A 20000-nucleotide genomic window follows, 5' to 3' on the forward strand; every position below is an offset into this window, starting at 1 on the left:
ACCTTCGTATTAATTTATTGCCGAATGAAGAGAAGTGAGTCAACATAATCTCCTCTGGTTTCTTAAGCATTAAAGTGCTGTAGAATCACCAGTCTTTGAACAAGGTTAATGTGCAGAAGCTTATTTGGTCTAACAAATCATCTTCTTTTATATCAGACAATCTGACAAGATTGTCTGATATGAAAGATGAGTTCGTGAGTCGTGAGTTCCGATAGAGGAGAACTCACGACTTCAAAACCTCACACCTCCTCACCACTCTGACTCCATTCACAACACGTAACTGAAGTCTAATATTCCACCCATCGTTATTCCTTCCAGACTTGCCTGAATAAGCCTTACTTGCTTGGTAGGGTTCAGGGAGTTCTTCTACTCCCCAAGCCCGGCTCGAGGCCAGGCTTGACTTGTTAGAGTTTAGTCCATTAGGCTGTTGCTTGGAGCGCCCCGCAGGCTCACATACCTCACCACAGCCTGATTGGTCCGGTACTTCTTTTAGAAAACAATCTAGTTTTCTCTTGAAGATGTCCACGGTTGTTTCCTCCTTCTCTTTCTTTGCTACATGTATGGAATATGTTTGGCGATTATCTCATCCTGGCTCCACCTCGGGCCAGTACCAACCCCTATTAAACGTTTCCACTAAGGTACCTCTCCTTCCTCTTCCCATAGTAAACAAGAATTGGTAATGTATTCCTCTACCCAGTACCAGTTTCTAATCACCTTTCACTCTGTTCAGTTGTCGTCTCTAGTTAGCTTTCATACCACCCAGTTCCGGTTTCTGGTCACGTCTGAACCCAATCGAATTTGTACTATTCATTGTCATATCTTCCAAGCACTTCACAGGAACTCTAATTCCCCACCATCCTCTTATGTATCCTTCATACAGCACCTCCCACCCATACTATATTGTGCCTCCCTCTTCTGATCTTGAGTTGATTTTGAGGTGCTTTCGGGGCTTAGCGTCCCCGCGGCCCGGTCGTCGACCAGGCCTCCTGGTTGCTGGATTGATCAACCAGACTATTGGACGCTTGTCTGTACCCAACATGTTCCACCCATACCACCTCCAACGTCCCCCTCTTGTCCTGACTTCTCCCCTAAAACTTTCCCCCGTCCCGTACCTACTCCTGGTACCACCAACCTCAAAGAGTAAACAATGAGATACTTCTCCTTCCTCCAATCCCTCTCGACCCAGATTCCCCATCCAGTCAATACTGCCCAAATTGCCCCTTTCCTTACCCAGCCACCTACCTATAATCCCACTGCACCTCAAACCTTTATTAGACATACAAACCCACAGTCACATCCATCCCCCGTCTCTCAACTGCTTGATCCATGCTTGCCATCTTCTATCAATAACTTCCCTCACCCCTTATGCCACTACTCCAACACCTTCCAACCCTTCTTAGCAACACAGATCGATATACCTACAAGGCTTCTGCCTCTCTCATTAGGCAGCCCTCTTCTAACCAAATCCTCCAGAGGCTCTTCATTCACTCCAAATCTCCAGTCATCACTATTCCTCTCTACAGCTTCGGAGGCATATTACCACTTCTTCCAAAACTCTCATCAATGTCACTTACCTCCATCTTGTGTGCCTTGAGGACCTTCTCCCCCCCATTCTTTATTTATATACTAATAGGTGACTTCCCGTCTCTCTTCTGTGTCCCCGCAGGATCATCTCTCTCTTTCGTCTTTGTCCAAAAGGCCCCATCTTTTCTTCTGCACCCCTTCGGTATGACATCCCACCCACAGCCGCACTACTACAACAACCTCCCTGCTCTCACCTAACCTATTATCTGCTTGCATCGCACATCAATACTAAAACGAACTTTACGACCCTCGTTGCCCAAAACAAATGCTGAAGTATGAATATTAGAGTTGACAGCCACACACACACACACACACACACACACACACACACACACACACACACACACACACACACACACACACACACACACACACACACACACACACACACACACATACACACACACACACAATTTCCGTTCTACCACCTCCTCTCCTTCAAAACCAAACGCACCCACAAGCCCCAGTTTCATTGTCCTTCCTACTGCAATGAATCACAAGTTAGTGTAGGTCGCATGTGTCTTAATTTGTGTCGTGGAGCTGCGTCCTTAATGCACCCGGGCAAACCTTGGCTCTCTCGCCTCCCGGTGTCTAAATCATCCAGAAAAGATGAGACAAGCAACCGGCTGCTTGTCAATGTGTCTTCATCAGCAGCTGTATGGCTCCTGTGTAGCCGGGGAGAGTGTGGGGTCACTGGCATATAGGGAGGAAGGCATTGATTAATACATGGATATTTAGTAAGATACATAGGGGGGTAGATCCTAGAACACGTAAAGGGGAGCCTCGGAGCAAGGGATGGAGGAGCCCTGGATTCTGAGGGACCTTACGGGGGCTATAGGAATGGGGTCGGTTATAGTAGTAAAGATGTCATAATTGTGGTGGTCGCGTGTATTGAAGATGTGACCTCTAGTCTTGCTACGGGCAATGCTGGACACTTATTGTTTAAGATAACATGAAACTTCACCGCAGGTTCGAACCCTAGTCACGGCCCTTGTGGATTTGTTCATTTGACATGAAACTTTTTATTAACATTAGAATCATTAAGCATAAGAGGCTTGTATATAAGATATGTACGGAAAAAAATTGGCCATTCCCGTCAACTTAAAATATTCAATATCAGTGATTAATCGAATTAGGGACATTGTGAATCATAAACGAAAGCACTTGGATCAATGATGATAGTATCGGTGTTTCACGAGCACAGTGAAGACCAGTTGTAATAACAACACCGACTAAACGACCACCTCTGCTCGGAACCCTGCGTGTTGTGTTGTAAAATGGGTACATTGTAATACATTTAGTGTTAGTAAGAAGATAGCAAGAGAGGGAGAGAGAGAGAGGGAGAGAGAGAGAGAGAGAGAGAGAGAGAGAGAGAGAGAGAGAGAGAGAGAGAGAGAGAGAGAGAGAGAGAGAGAGAGAGAGAGAGAGAGAGAGAGAGAGAGAGAGAGAGAGAGAGAGAGAGAGAGAGAGAGAGAGAGAGAGAGGGAGAGAGAGAGAGAGAGAGGGAGAGAGAGAGAGAGAGAGAGAGAGAGAGAGAGAGAGAGAGAGGGAGAGAGAGAGAGAGAGAGAGAGAGAGAGAGGGAGAGAGAGAGAGAGAGAGAGAGAGGGAGAGAGAGAGAGAGAGAGAGAGAGAGAGAGAGAGAGAGAGAACAGTTAAACCGAAACAAGTAAGAGTTTTGCATCTCTCCCCACCATCCCATTCACTGCTAGATATCGTATGGCAGTATCCCCCAATATACGTGCTCCTCCCACCTCTCCTGCTCCCTGTGTGTGTGGGGCCCAACACACGAATACGATAGCTCCAGAATATTTATGTTCCTTAGACCAGTGGAAGTGTTTTTTGTGGAGTTTTTTATATGCAATTTGTATTTTTTTTCTTATTGTAATTTGTAATTTCTATTTCATATATTGACATCAGCACCGATATCAATAAACACCTCACCACCACTCTGGCATCAATTCGACCATCACCACCACCATCATCACCACTATCACCACCACTATCACCACCACTATCACCATCACCTTCACCGCCACACCATAATCTCCAGGAATAAAATGAACCACGAGAAAATATTGATCATGAGGACTAGATGTTGACTTCCATTTACTGAGTGGCTGGTGAGAAGCTTTTTGTTTACCTTCCCTCTTAATGCTCACACACACACACACACACACACACACACACACACACACACAGACACACACACACACACACAGACACACACACACACACACACACACACACACACACACACACACACACACACACACACACACACACACACACACACACACACACACACACACACACAGACACACACACACACACACACACACAGACACACACACACACACACACACACACACACACACACACACACACACACACACACACACACACACACACACACACACACACACATACACACACACACTCACACACACACACACACACACACACACACACACATACACACACACACTCACACACACACACACAGAGCTCATGTCAAGCCCGTCTAAGAATATATTATACCAGCCTGGTGTCCCAGCTTTGTGGAGCACAATAAAAAAAATAGAGAAGGTTCGGAAATTTACTTCGAAACTGTTACCGGAGATAAGAGAGTTGAGTTATGAGGACAAATTATGAATGTTTACACTCACCACATGTATAAGCTACTGAGAGGAATATATAATAGGTAATTAAAAGAAGATAACTATCAGGATAAAGCGAAAAGCCATTACGACTATATACCCGCCAAACACACACCGAAACTACGACGTTGGTACAACGTTCGTACAAGTTTTAACACCTCCTAACCAGTTATAACAACCAATATAGCAAGTTGTAACAACGTTCTAATACGTCATAAATACGTTAAGCCAAGATGTAACAACTTTATTACAAGTTGTAACAAGCGGAAAATAGAGACAGTTTCGGTTTGTGTTTCCAGGGTAGCACTTGAAATGAATTAGGATAAGAATTTAGGATGGGACGGGGGGGTAAAAGAATGGTGTCCAACCACTTGGACGCTCGGGGACCGAACGCCGACCTGCATGAAGTGAGACCGTCGCTCTACCGTCCAGCCCAAGATATTGCGTCTATATAGCAGTTGAATGAGACCAGGATATGGATTTGGCTTTATTTTTCTCCTCATAATGTCCATTCTTCCTTTCTCGGCTCTCATTCTTACTCTTGTACATTAATTTCTCGCTTCTCTGTTGCAACGTCTGTGAAGAAGGAAGTCAGACGACTGATGGAAGAGTGGTTGATGGAAAAGAGGGAATGGTACGAAAGAGGGGCCAGAGAGGAGTATAGGTGCAAAAAGAGGGAAGATAAATTGCGAGAAGGAAGGAAATACACGAAAATAAAAGTGATAGAAGAGAAGTGAGGACAATCATAGGTGTCAAAGGGAAGAGTGTAGCACCTTTCCACTCGCCTCATAAACCCGCTTTCTTGTCTTGCCTCTAAAGGTGAGGTCAAAGGTGCCCCCTGAAGACGACACTGTAATGAGCTCGAGAACCTGAAATTACAACCGCGAGGGGATCATCCCTGTAACCTCTCTTATAACCACAATCTTGCCTGTAACCATAAATCCCCCTGTAACTGTAACCTCGACTGTCACCGTAACCTTGGCTACAGTTCCCCTCATCCGTCTTCACCCTCTGACAAGAGCGTCGAAGAAAGAAATAAGAAAAATAAAGAGAAGCAGATAAGGAGAAACTAAGAATAATTTGGCGATGAGGAAGAGACGAGAGAAGGAAGGTCTGGCACGTTGGGTGAGAATGGGAGCCATGAGATAAAGTGAGACGCAAGAGAAGGTAAAAAAAGAGGGTGTTGATTGAGGAAATAGTGGAGGTAAAGAGGGGGAAAAAGAGGCCACGCATGGGAGAGAAAGGGCAAATACAGGAGAGGGAAAGCTGTTTACACCAGCTGTTTACAGCTGTTTACAGGCAGAGTGAGGGAATAAGGGCAGGGTAGGATGAGGTGGTATTAGGGTTGAGGGTAGTAATAGTAGATAATAGTATTAGGGTTGAGCGAAGTAGATGGGTACTGATCTTAGAATAGTTGGTGGGAATGATCTTTGGGTTGATCTTTAGCTTTCGCTGCTATATAATTTTCAGAACCAGCCAATTGGACTATCGGGAATCGAACGCCGACCTGCAAGAAACGAAGCTGTCGCTCTACCGACTAGTCTAAATGAATGACCTGCTCCCATTTAGATTCCCTATTATTTTCTGGATGGTTGTAGAGGACCTTCACCACCGACCTCTAATATTTGCTATCACTCCTATTATATTCTGATCTGTGTGTGTGTGTGTGTGTGTGTGTGTGTGTGTATGTGTGTGTGTGTGTGTGTGTGTGTGTGTGTGTGTGTGTGTGTGTGTGTGTGTGTGTGTGTGTGTGTGTGTGTGTGTGTGTGTGTGTGTGTATGTGTGTGTGTGTGTGTGTGTGTGTGTGTGTGTATGTGTGTGTGTGTGTGTGTGTGTGTGTGTGTGTGTGTGTGTGTGTGTGTGTGTGTGTGTGTGTGTGTGTGTGTGTGTACTCACATATACACATTAACACACATTTCCAATTAGAGACGATGAGAAATTTCGTCCCTATGATGGAATTTAAATACAAATTTCCAGGCATTTGGTTGACGTGGCATGCGACTCCCTTCTCCCAGCCTCCTTCCATTCCACCAATCGTAACTCAGGTAATGCAAGCAAGCGTTCTGATTGGCACATCCATCTCCTGGTGCTGACTTACGGGGAATTTTGGAGAGGTTGGGGAAATTGGCCGTAACCAAAGGCTGGCGTTCCTAGTCTGTGTGTGTGTGTGTGTGTGTGTGTGTGTGTGTGTGTGGCTCTGTAGTTGGGTCCTGATGTCTATCTGTATGCATGTGCTGAACAAGTCGTTAATGCGGAACCAGCTTGTTGCGACATATATATATATATATATATATATATATATATATATATATATATATATATATATATATATATATATATATATATATATGTATGGATGTATATATATATATCCCGTCTTAAACCGGTCGGTAGTCCCACCAGTTCATGGTCTAAGTGGTTGAGCATCAGCCGTTCCATTTTTGGCCTCATATCCCAACTCTTAGTCTATCTCATATCCCTTCGATGTGCTATATAGTCATACTGGCTTAGCACCTTGTTTGCCATGGCTCCTGGCCGGCATTGTGTTTATGCTATTAGGCATCAAATGTGTACCATGAAAATCGCTGATAAAAAGAGTTTGTCAAGGAATTTATTAATAAATACATTGTTTGCAATATACATACTTTTATACCTACGTGCATAGATACATTCATTCAGACATACATACATTTTACATTCATACATAAGTGCATGTATTTTTAAATCATACGTGCACATATGTACGCAAACAAGTATTCATGCGTACATGCATGAGTGCATGCATCCATACATACGTACGTACACGTACATACATACATCCATACGTACGTACACGTACATACATACATCCATACATACACGTACATACAATTACAATACAACAGGAAGAATAATTCTGGAGAAAAAATTGCAATATAGTAAGATGGTTCTTGGTATTAAAATAAATAAAAATAAATAAATTAAAATGTTGGTTGACTCGTAGCTAATATAAACACGTATTATTTGGCTCGTGGATCAAATAATCCCGTATTGTTTATTGCGAGGCTCAGAGAATCAAGCACATTGCTTGCGTCATGCATCGGAGAATCACGTATTGCTTGCGTCGTAAATCAGAGAGTCACGTATTGCTTGCGTCGTAAATCAGAGAGTCATGTATTGCTTGCGTCGTAAATCAGAGAGTCACGTATTGCCTGCGTCGTAAATCAGAGAATCACGTATTGCTTGCGTCGTAAATCAGAGAATCACGTATTGTTTGCGTCGTAAATCAGAGAATCACGTATTGCTTGCGTCGTAAATCAGAGAATCACGTATTGCTTGCGTCGTAAATCAGAGAATCACGTATTGCTTGCGTCGTAAATCAGAGAATCACGTATTGCTTGCGTCGTAAATCAGAGAATCACGTATTGCTTGCGTCGTAAATCAGAGAATCACATATTGCTTGCGTCGTAAATCAGAGAACCACGTATTGCTTGCGTCGTAAATCAGAGAATCACGTATTGCTTGCGTCGTAAATCAGAGAATAAAAATTTTTCTCCGCCGTACCTTTGAGAATCTAGCATTGTCTGCTTCGTACCTCAGAAAACCACGTTTTGTTTGCGTCGAATCTCACGAGAGAAGAAAATTCTCTACATTCCATCATATATAGAGAGAGGTAAACAGTGTTTACTCGCGCGAGGGACGACATGCTGTTTGCATGACAACTTTGAGTTAAGCCTTTCGCACGAAAATATTCACAATTGTTCATTTTTCAGAGATAAAAAAAATTTTTGTTCCATTTATGAATGTAAGGAAGGAGGACAATTTATAATAAAACAGAATATCATGAAGAAGAAGAAACAGCAACAGAAGGAAAGGAAGATAAAGAAGAAAAAGAGGAATATAAAGAGAAAAACGCACATGAAGATGAAGAACTTACAAGATGAAGACGGAAAACAAACAAGAAGACACATAAGAAAAGGAAGAAGACAATGTTATCAAGATGCAAAGAAAGTACAATAAAATCTATAAAGTAAGACGTAGAGAACAACGAGAACACAAAGGGTTCCAAAGAATTACAAAAACTACAAGAGGAGTGAACTACAAGAACAACAGTTCACTCCTTAGAACTCCTCCTTCAGTGAAATTATCGGCGACACAACTAAATGAAACACGGAATGATGTTACCGTAGACTTGCGCGACATAGTTATAAATTCAAACAAAAACCTTCCCCTACTTTGTTATTGCACCGTTATATTTGGGTCACTGCAATTCTTTAAGAAATATCAAAGATTCTGCCACAATACACGAAGATTTATTACTCCCTCTCCAGTCCCATGTGACTTTATGAAGAAGCTGAAGCCCCCTCTAAACTACACGAGTTCTCGAATGGCGGGCATCAGTTTTATTCTATATATTTTGAAATGGTAGTAAAAGGAGATGGAGAGGCGAAGGAAAACTTTATAAAAAATATATATATTATAGTGTGGGTTGTGGAAGCAGATGGACTCTCTCTCTGCTCTGCTGATACGATGTGTGTGTATGTGGATTTATTTTTGAGATCACGACTCTGCTTACAAGAACTGCGGTTCGCTGGTAGCGACGTCCAAGGCTCTATCCAGCAAGTTCCCTACTCCGGATAGCTGACCCTCCCTGAAGTATGGAGGACAGCTCCCTCGGGGCTGTATACGACCATAACAAGCTCTGGGACCGACGCCTCACCTCTCACGGAACGGCTAACAGCCATCCAGTGCCTCTCAAAAACTCAGCATCTTGCAGACAGCTACTCGATACATCTTCCGCCTTCTGTGCATGTTGCCAGACTGTCGCCTGTGCTGTTACGTCTCACCCACACGGCGTCGTGGTCCACGGCTACGTAGTGTATTCCCCCTACTAACAGTGGACTTGTCCATCAATGTGATCTCATTGGCTGTTCGCTTTTCATTCAAATCTAACTGGAGCACTGAGCATTAGATACAGGACAATCTAATACGTTGCCCTGCAGTTTTGGTAATACATTTATGTATTTCCGAATGTATGATGTATGGAATGTATGATGTAATGCATAGATACATCATTTTCCGCCCACATATACGGCAGGAACGCAAGAGGAACTTTACTTTTTCGAGAGTATTTTATTTAACATAAGCATCAGAGAGCATGAAATGTATTCATATCTCCATATTTACTACCAAAATACCGAACAACTGGGTAAATTGCGACTAAATGCTTTCGTGGAATCTGTTGAGTGAAGGTGTGTGGTGATGAGTCGATGAGAGTCCCTTCTGCCTCATCCCCAGACGATGAAACGGACTGAGAAACGCTTACTTCATGACACACCAGGAGACGGATGACAGCCACTTCATTCATGACACACCAGGAGACGGATGACAGCCACTTCCTTCATGGCACACCAGGAGACGGATGACAGCCACTTCCTTCATGACACACCAGGAGACGGATGACAGCCACTTCCTTCATGACACACCAGGAGACGGATGACAGCCACTTCCTTCATAACACACCAGGAGACGGATGACAGCCACTTCCTTCATAACACACCAGGAGACGGATGACATCCACTTCCTTCATAACATACCAGGAGACGGATGACAGCCACTTCCTTCATGGCACACCAGGAGACGGATGACAGCCACTTCCTTCATCAATCACCAGGAGACAAACTGACTGTTCCTACCACCATTAAATTGACCATTTCCAGTCTTCACTAACTGACCAAGAAATTCACAGAATAACATTTACACGACTACAAATAATGTCACATTTTCTCCATTCTACATTTTCCTCCAATTTCTCCTCTCACTTCTCTCCTTCGCTTCTTATCATCTCCTCTCACTTCTCTCCTTCGCTTCTTATCATCTCCTCTCTCCCACTCCTCTTCCTTGTAAGAGAAAGTTATGATCAGTGCAGCTTAATAACAAGTTGACACGAGATGTAAACAATTAGGAATTGGTCGTAAAACGTGTCGTAAGTGCGTCGTAAGTGTGGCGTAAGTGCACCTTTCAGTCACGGCGTAAAAATTCAATCTAAAATTGCAAATTGAGATGCTTTCAGCTGGAGGGAAGGTAGGGGAAGGGAGGGAGGGAGGAAGGGGGAGAGAGACGAAGAGGGGAAAGGTGTAGGAAAGAAAGGAATGGGGGGTAAAAGAAGCAAAACGCAGGTTATCATGTCACCAATGTGATGTAGTTGGTTTGATAACATACCGGAGGTGCGTATACGCTTATTAGGTATCTAACCTCTTCCCCCAATTTGAGAGGATTGTAAACTCACAAAATTGTAGGCGGTATATACGCATGTTTCCTGTAAGTTTACTGCAGTGGATGTATGGCGTGGGGGCGAGTCTGTAGTGTAGCTGGCTATTGAGTCGTCCATGGACGATCGCCAGTAGCTGATCGTCTATGATCGGCGTCGAGGAGAACGCTGAAAAGGGCGTAGGAGGTGGGCGTGGGAGGTGGGCGTGAGGGGTGGGCGTGGGAAGGTGTTTTGGCGTGAAAGAGGGCGGAAAGGGGACGCAAGGCAGAGCGTAAGAGTACGTCACCATCTCACGTGTAGCCAGCGTGTATAGTGAAGGTACATGCGTTGAAGATCGTGTGAAGGTCAAAGTTATTTGTTTTGTGTGTGTGTGTGTGTGTGTGTGTGTGTGTGTGTGTGTGTGTGTGTGTGTGTGTGTGTTTAAAGGGGAGCAGTCTGAACGTCTTGAGGTCTTAAGGGAGAAAGTTAAAGCATTTAATAGTCAAAGCCAAGTGGTTACATATGGATATCCTACCATTAAATCCAGTGGTTACATCAGGATATCCAAGCACTAATCCCAGTGGTTATATCAGGATATCCTAACACTAATCCCAGTGGTTACATCAGGAATTACTAACACTATTCCCAATAATTGCATCAAACTAACAATTATCCCATAGGTTACGTCAGGCTATCCTTACTCAAAACCCAGTGGTACATCAGGATATCCTTACACTACTCCTAGGGCTACATCAGGATATCTAGTGACTATAATCCTTGTGTTTTCAACATCAAATGTACCACAATATAGTGCCACACTGTAAGTGCCTGAGTGACGTAAGGACAGTGAACCTCATGGCACTATTCCCCCCCTGTCCTCAAAGATAATATGTGGCACTTGCATCGTTGTTGATATTAATACATATTTGCAATTTGTTCAATAAATTCCTAAAAGTAACTTCCTAAAACTAACAGATTTGTGTTCTCTCTCTCTCTCTCTCTCTCTCTCTCTCTCTCTCTCTCTCTCTCTCTCTCTCTCTCTCTCTCTCTCTCTCTCTCTCTCTCTCTCTCCCTCTCTCTCTCTCTCTCTCTCTCTCTCTCTCTCTCTCTCTCTCTCTCTCTCTGTCTCTCTCTCTCTCTCTCTCTCTCTCTCTCTCTCTCTCTCTCTCTCTCTCTCTCTCTCTCTCTCTCTCTCTCTCTCTCTCTCTCTCTCTCTCTCTCTCTCTCTCTCTCCATGAAAATAAATTCCTAAAAGTAATTCCTAAAACTAATAGATTTTTGTCCACTCTCTCCATGACAGCCTGCGAGCAAATCTACTTCGGAGTACAAGCGGTGTTTGGGCCCTCTGACCCTCTCTTGGGTTCTCACATCCAGTCCATCTGCGACGCTCTAGATATTCCTCATCTGGAGGCGCGCCTGGACCTGGAACCCGAGTACAAGGAATTCTCAATCAACCTGCACCCGAGCCACGAAGTGCTCAACAAGGCCTTCCAGGATGTCATGACCTTCCTGAACTGGACTCAAGTGGCTATCATCTACGAGGAGGACCTGGGTGAGTCAGTGGTTCGAGGGAGAGAAAGGGAGAGAAAGAGAGAGAGAAAGACAGGGAGAGGGAGAGAAAGAGGAGAGACAGGGAGAAGGAGAGAACGGGCAACAGCTTCACGTTCTCTTGTTAATAAGCACCATATGAATGCGGTTTACAGTTTACGGCGAGGAATACAAATTCTGGAAACCGGAAAGGAGACTGCATACATATCGATTGTTTAGGATCGTATATTTTGTTTATCTAATTTCCTCGCCCCTGGCAGAACCGCCTTGTGGATTCCTCGCCACACTTCGGAACCCAAAAGTCATTGTCTTACTATTTTCACGTTCACGGTATCGTAAGAATGTCGTATGAGTGAAATAACGTTCTAGGTAGACTAGTTTTTTTTTATAGAGATGATTAGTTAACAGTTAATCACTATGGATAAGCCTTCATGTTTTTATTACTTGGATATTTGAATAACCATGATTTGTATGATGTTGTATTCAATTGTATTTGTATAGAGACTCTGTTAATAGTTAATACACCGCTGTTATGGCGTTTAGGATTGTCACGGACAGTCCTTTTTTTCGTTTTAATTTTTTTTATATAATTTATTATATATTACTGTTATATATATTATATATAACTATTTATTGGCGATTGGGGTTTTAATCACTTATTTTTGTTTTTACGGATTATTATCTCTCTCTCTCTCTCTCTCTCTCTCTCTCTCTCTCTCTCTCTCTCTCTCTCTCTCTCTCTCTCTCTCTCTCTCTCTCTCTCTCTCTCTCTCTCTCTCTCTCTCTATCTCTCTCTCTCTCTCTCATACTTCACAATGTTCATCTGTATTAATGCCTAACTAAATATTTTTTTCTTTTTAACTATCTGTTTGTTTGACTACCTGTCTGTCCGACAACCTGTCTGATTATCTGCTTAATTGCCGACTGTTTAACTTTCTGTCTCTTTGTGTGTCTCTTCCCGTCTTAAACTAATGGAACTTCGGCAGCTGATCAAGCAAAATAGGATTTTATCAGTCACCTCCGTTCCTCATCTCAAAACCATCCCCCCATTACCCCTTATTCACCCATAGTCTTTGTTCCGTCTCCTGCAGGACTCATTAAACTTCAGGAGCTGGTCAAGTCGCCGCCCAAGGAGCACATGGAGTTCCTCATCCGGCAGGGGACGCCCCTGAACTACAGGGAGCTCCTGAAGGAGATTAAACAGAAAGAAATTTTTAACATCATCGTGGACACAAAGCCGGAAAACATGAATTATTTTCTTCGTGGGGTAAGTAGTGTTATAACACACACACACACACACACACACACACACACACACACACACACACACACACACACACACACACGCACACACACACACACACACACACACACATTGACAGACTGTTTAACACAAGGGGCACACGCACTAGGGGACACAGGTGGAAACTGAGTGCCCAAATGAGCCACAGAGATATTAGAAAGAACTTTTTTAGTGTCAGAGTGGTTGACAAATGGAACGCATTAGGAAGTGATGTGGTGGAGGCTGACTCCATACACAGACAGTTTCAAGTGTAGATATGATAGAGCCCAATAGGCTCAGGAACCTATACACCTGTTGATTGACGGTTGAGAGGCGGGACCAAAGAGCCAGAGCTCAACCCCCGCAAGCACAACTAGGTGAGTACAACTAGGTGAGTACACACACACACACACACACACACACACACACACAATCATCACTCGTAAACCCCCAAAAAACAACAACAGAATCCCCATAATGATTATTCCAAACACCTGGTTGGTAATTTTAGCGACACTCCACTTAAAACACCTAAAACAGATATTCAGTAGATATTACCAGAAAGCGAGAGAGAGACACTGGCCTGTACAAAAATTATATTCCCTTTTAATTGAGCGCAGCGAGGCCTGCCAACGTTAATATTTCTGGCGACATAATTATGTGTTATTCACTAGTCACTGGAACGTAGCGCGCGTGACATTATTATTCCTGAATAATTGAGGAATAATTGCTTCGTAATTTAGGTGTATAATTTCATGCAAAGGAGCTGACATTTCGTAAATTAATTTCATTCACAATTCTGACTGTTGTTGGTATTTACTTGTTATTGTGGGTGATTGTTGTTATAAAGATTGTTGTGAGAGAGAGAGAGAGAGAGAGAGAGAGAGAGAGAGAGAGAGAGAGAGAGAGAGAGAGAGAGAGAGAGAGAGAGAGAGAGAGAGAGAGAGAGAGAGAGAGAGAGAGAGAGAGAGAGAGAGAGAGAGAGAGAGAGAGATAATATGTATCAGAAGGTGTCTTTTGTTCGAATATATGTCCTAAAATCCTTTATTAATACTTTTCACTTAATGAAACATTTCTCATTTTAATTTATATATTTGAAAACTTTTCCTGTAAATGCACACACAAAAAAGTATAATTGTAATGAAGTTTTACAAAGCTAATTAAACAAAAGTTGACAAGTTTGGCAATTAAGGTTAGCTTTTTGGTTCATTCATTATCTTTCTTTACTTCATTCCTTTATTCACAGTAGGAATTTCATTTATCTATTTCCTCCTCTCTTTTTCTTAATGGTCTTAAACGTTTTTCTTCCTGCAATTACTTTTTTTCATTATTCTTCTACTGTGTCTTTATTACCAATTTCATTACTCTTTCTTTCATGGTTTCTTGTGCATTTTGTTTGGTCTACTTTCTATACTACTTTCTCTTATTTCCTTCTCTTCCTTTTCATTCGTTTTCGATGAGGAGGGGGTGAGGATTGGTAGGGAAAAGGACCTCCTCTCCTTCCTCAACTGGTTTGGTGAGTAGGATTGTGTGTGTGGGATTGTGTGTGTGGGATTGTGTGAAGTCTCGTATGTAGTTTTGTGAGCTGTTTCATGATGGGTTTTGTGAGTGATTTTGTGATCAGTTTTGTGGGTAGTAGTTTTGTGTGAGTTTGTGAGTGGGTACTTGAGTTGTTTTGTAAGTGGGTTTCTGAGTACTTCGTGAGGGGGTTTTGTGAGTTGTTTAATGAGGGGTTTTGTGAGTAATTTCGTGAATGGATGAGATGGAAGGTGAACAAATAACTTCTGTTTTTTTTTTTTTTTTTTTTTTTTTTTTGAGATATATACAAGAGTTGTTACATTCTTGTACAGCCACTAGTACGCGTAGCGTTTCGGGCAGGTCCCTGGAATACGATCCCCTGCCGCGAAGAATCGTTTTTTCATCCAAGTACACATTTTACTGTTGCGTTAAACAGAGGCTACAGTTAAGGAATTGCGCCCAGTAAATCCTCCCCGGCCAGGATACGAACCCATGACATAGCGCTCGCGGAACGCCAGGCGAGTGTCTTACCACTACACCACGGAGACTGTTTATAGTCATGAATGTCTTCTGTAATGTTAAGGTACTGTGTACCGGTACAACCGTATGTAAAGGTTTCTCGCTGTACTGTGAACCTGTATAAGAGCGTTATCTTGAGGTTATCTTGAGATGATTTCGGGGCTTTAGTGTCCCCGCGGCCCGGTCCTCGACCAGGCCTCCACCCCCAGGAAGCAGCCCGTGACAGCTGACTAACTCCCAGGTACCTATTTACTGCTAGGTAACAGGGGCATTCAGGGTGAAAGAAACTTTGCCCATTTGTTTCTGCCTCGTGCGGGAATCGAACCCGCGCTACAGAATTACGAGTCCTGCGAGCTATCCACCAGGCTACGAGGCCCCCAGCGTGAACTAGTCTCTTGAGTTACCATAAATTGCCGTACTTGGGACCAATTTTTTGAGTCCCCAGTGTAACGAATACACGAATGTTAGTATGTCAATAGGTTTCCCAGGATCTTCTGTCGTTGAGTAATTGGTTAAGGGGGAAGGTGGGGGGTTAATTGCCCAATTCACAAGCTCTGTAACCCTTTAATATAGTCTAGTGAAGCACCGTAAATGGCGTCATACCTTAGTTTGTAAATAATGGTGATAAAAGAAGGGTGTTTTTACGCCTTTTCTTATCGAGGGTGTTGTAGAGTCTTTCCTGTTTGATGTCTGTTTTGTTTTGGTAATGAGTTGGTTGCCCCTCCTCGTATCACACTATCATCTTTCTTCTGTGTAGAAAGGGTCGTTCGTTATGGCTTCCAGTTCCACTGGTAAAGCTGCGGGGTGGACGGCTGTATGTTGGGGATGGTTGCAAAGGGAAGAGGTTTGTGTCGCTGTGTCATTATAACTGTCTGTCTATCTGTCTCTCTCTGTCTATCTGTCTTTTTGCCTTTTCTAACTGTTGGCCTATTCTAACAGTCTGCAGGCCGGTTTTAGTACTCTGCATGGCCATTTTACAAGCTATTTTAGCTTAAGAGCTAAAGATAGCTCTTAAAGATAGTTATTTTAGCTTTAAGAGCTTAAGATAGCTTAAGAGATATTTTAGTACTCTGTAGAGTTAATCTACAACTCTTTAGGCCTATTCAATTACTCTGCAGGGGTATTCTGATCCATTACATCTGTTTTAATACTCAGTATACTTATTTTATAACTCCATGTGCTAATATAAGTCTGACAGCATATTCTAGCAATATGTAGGCCTATACTATCTTGAGATCTTCTTTAAACATTCATGGGCTTGTTCTATTAATCTGTAGGCTAATTCTTGCAATTTGCAGGCCTATCTTGATCTCTACGACACTTCTAGTAATTATGTTGCCTAATCTAACAAATCAATATGCGTATTGCAGCAATAAGTAGGCCCTATTCTAACAACTTGCAAGCGTATTCTAGCAATACGTAGGCCTATTCTAACCATATGAAGACATGCAGACGATGAGTCACAATAACGTGGTTGAAAATACCACACACTAGAAGAAGAGAAGACAATGACGTTTCGGACCTTCCTGGACCATTTCGGTCCGTTCTGGACCATTATCAGGGCGTATGTCTTGATAATACGTCTTAATACTGACGAACGTCTTGATAATGGTCGAAGACGGACCAATAACGTCTTCGTTTCTTCATCTTCTTAATTCATATTAATACCATTTCCCTATTTTCTAATTTACTCACTTCCCTGACATTTACAATTTTATCTTATCTTCTTCCATCCACCTTTCTCGGTCTCTTTATTCTTTTCTATTTCTTCCTCTCACTCCCCTGCCTTTTTTGTCTTCCTCCTCTTTCATTACTATCTTCTAATCTCTCGTTACCTCTTTCTCTATCTTTATCAACCCCTCTTCTTCATTCTTATCTCTCTCTTATCATTTCTCCTCCTCACTTTCCTTCCCATCTTCCTCACTCTCTCTCTCTCCCTCCCTCACACATCCTCCTCCAACAAAAACCCACAGCGGGAGTCGAAGGCTAGTTCTTCCTCCCGCCTTGAGGGCTTCAGGGAACATTGCCACAGCATCCACGCACTTACCTACCCACTCACCAACGCACTCAAGGTCACCCAAAACATACTCTAACACCCTCATGACGGAGGAAATACCTTAACAGTGTTATATAAAACTCCTCAGCATATCATTATCCCTCCAGCAGCCCCCGAGCCGCAAGCTATATATATATATATATATATATATATATATATATATGTCGTACCTAGTAGCCAGAACGCACTTCTCAGCCTACTATGCAAGGCCCGATTTGCCTAATAAGCCAAGTTTTCATGAATTAATTGTTTTTCGACGACCTAACCTACCTAACCTAACCTAACCTAACTTTTTTGGCTACCTAACCTAACCTAACCTATAAAGATAGGTTAGGTTAGGTTAGGTAGGGTTGGTTACGTTCGGTCATATATCTACGTTAATTTTAACTACAATAAAAAAAAATTGACCTCATACATAATGAAATGGGTAGCTTTATCTTTTCATAAGAAAAAAATTTGAGAAAATATATTAATTCAGGAAAACTTGGCTTATTAGGCAAATTTGGCCTTGCATAGTAGGCTGACAAGTGCGTTCTGGCTACTAGGTACGACATATATATATATATATATATATGTCGTACCTAGTAGCCAGAACGCACTTCTCAGCCTACTATGCAAGGCCCGATTTGCCTAATAAGCCAAGTTTTCCCGAATTAATATATTTTCTCTAATTTTTTTCTTATGAAATGATAAATCTACCCATTTCCTTATGTATAAGTTCAATTTTTTTTTATTGGAGTAAAAATTAACGTAGATATATGCCCGAACCTAACCAACCCTACCTAACCTAACCTAACCTATCTTTATAGGTTAGGTTAGGTTAGGTAGCCAAAAAAGTTAGGTTAGGTTAGGTTAGGTAGGTTAGGTAGTCGAAAAACAATTAATTCATGAAAACTTGGCTTATTAGGCAAATTCGGCCTTGCATAGTAGGCTGAGAAGTGAGTTCTGGCTACTAGGTACGACATATATATATATATATATATATATATATATATATATATATATATATGTATATATATATATATATATATATATATATATATATATATATATATATATATATTAGATTGTATCCTGTCCTCATATTTCAGCTTCTATCCTGTTCTTGCATCCTAGCTCTGAGTTACACAACACACGCTATTATCTCTAGCTACTTCTTTTACTATAACCAATGGTACTTCAACCACTATACGACTGCTAATAGAATTAGAATTAGAGGCTATATTCATAGCACCCAATAGAAATCATCAAAATATTCGCTTATCAAAACCAGCGAATGAAAACCAGCGATGTAAAGCACTCTAAATCGTTTGTTATAAAGGAACATTTAGGTGACAGGTTAATAGGTGGGATAAATTGGTTAGCTGCTATAGCTATAGCGCATCTATAAGAGGTAGTAATATGTGTTAATATAGGATATAAAACAGGGTGGTGCGTAAAGAAAATCTTGCCACACAGGCCATCACTGTCGACGCGAAAATAATCTAGTAGCTAGCGCAACACCCTGTACGTCTTCATGAGTCCTTCCTCTCTTCTCTCTCTCTCTCTCTCTCTCTCTCTCTCTCTCTCTCTCTCTCTCTCTCTCTCTCTCTCTCTCTCTCTCTCCCCTCTTCTCTCGCCCTCTGCTTCGTCCCCTGTTCACTCACACCAGTCGACAGGGAAGCTACAAGAGATGCCTAATTGACAGTTGAATTTTTCAGCCCCCAGTATGGATTTGCACGTGGATCCTGGGAGGACTGTGTGTGTGTGTGTGTGTGTGTGTGTGTGTGTGTGTGTGTGTGTGTGTGTGTGTGTGTGTGTGTGTGTGTGTGTGTGTGTGTGTGTGTGTGTGTGTGTGTGTGAGTGCGTGTGTGTGTAATTGGCCTTTAACCACTTTCATGGCATCAACGTATTTAACTCTCACATCACTTAATGATCACTTGATATCTATTATCGATATCTTGTCCCACTTTAATATCTACCCTTGTTCCAGGGCAGGTATTAAAAACGAGGATAACTATTTCAACACAAAATAGAGCATAAAACAGTAGATTTACAAAAAAATAGCAGAACTTTACAAAAAAGGACCCGGATAAAATATTGATTTACAAACAGAGCTGGGTCATTAATGGAACAAATTATCTGCTAACGTAATTCACATGAATGAGTGAGTGGATATAAATAGAAGCTCGTATGGGCCAATATACAGGCTTTCTGCAATTTCTTCAAATCTTATGTTTCCATTTCCTTATTTCCTTGTTTGTCTGTCTATTTCCTTATTTCTATGTCTCTCTGTCTATTTACCTATTTCTCTGTCCCTCGGATCTGAAATTGCTGTCGCCCCAGCTTCAGTATCGTGACCTCACACAACGAGGGGCGCTGCTAAGGGCTCAGATCGTTAATGACGACCACGAGGAAAATTCCTTGCAACATTTTCAGGTGTTGCAACGAACCGCCTCGTTATTTAGCGAGGAGACCAGCCGTGACGGCTTCGTTAGAGCGGGAGGACAGCCCAATTCATCCTCTCGCCTTGCGTTCTTATTTTTGACCTAATCGATCAGTGAGTCTAAGAAAAGGACGTATTAACAAAAGTTTAAGCACCATATTGTTAACGTTTTCTGACTACG

General features: G+C 42.3%; 1 protein-coding gene across 1 annotated transcript in view; it reads left to right on the forward strand.

Annotated features, from left to right (window-relative positions):
* LOC138369014 (glutamate receptor ionotropic, kainate 2-like) overlaps positions 1–20000 on the forward strand; it is a gene marked incomplete in the record, with an annotated part of 159748 nt that overhangs the window by 77648 nt on the left and 62100 nt on the right. The window contains 2 exon segments of the mRNA XM_069331855.1: positions 11772–12023; positions 13111–13286. Coding sequence (XP_069187956.1) covers positions 11772–12023; positions 13111–13286 — 428 coding nt within the window.

This window comes from Procambarus clarkii, chromosome 26 (genome assembly GCF_040958095.1).
Source record: "Procambarus clarkii isolate CNS0578487 chromosome 26, FALCON_Pclarkii_2.0, whole genome shotgun sequence".
In the NCBI taxonomy this organism is placed as follows: domain Eukaryota; kingdom Metazoa; phylum Arthropoda; class Malacostraca; order Decapoda; family Cambaridae; genus Procambarus; species Procambarus clarkii.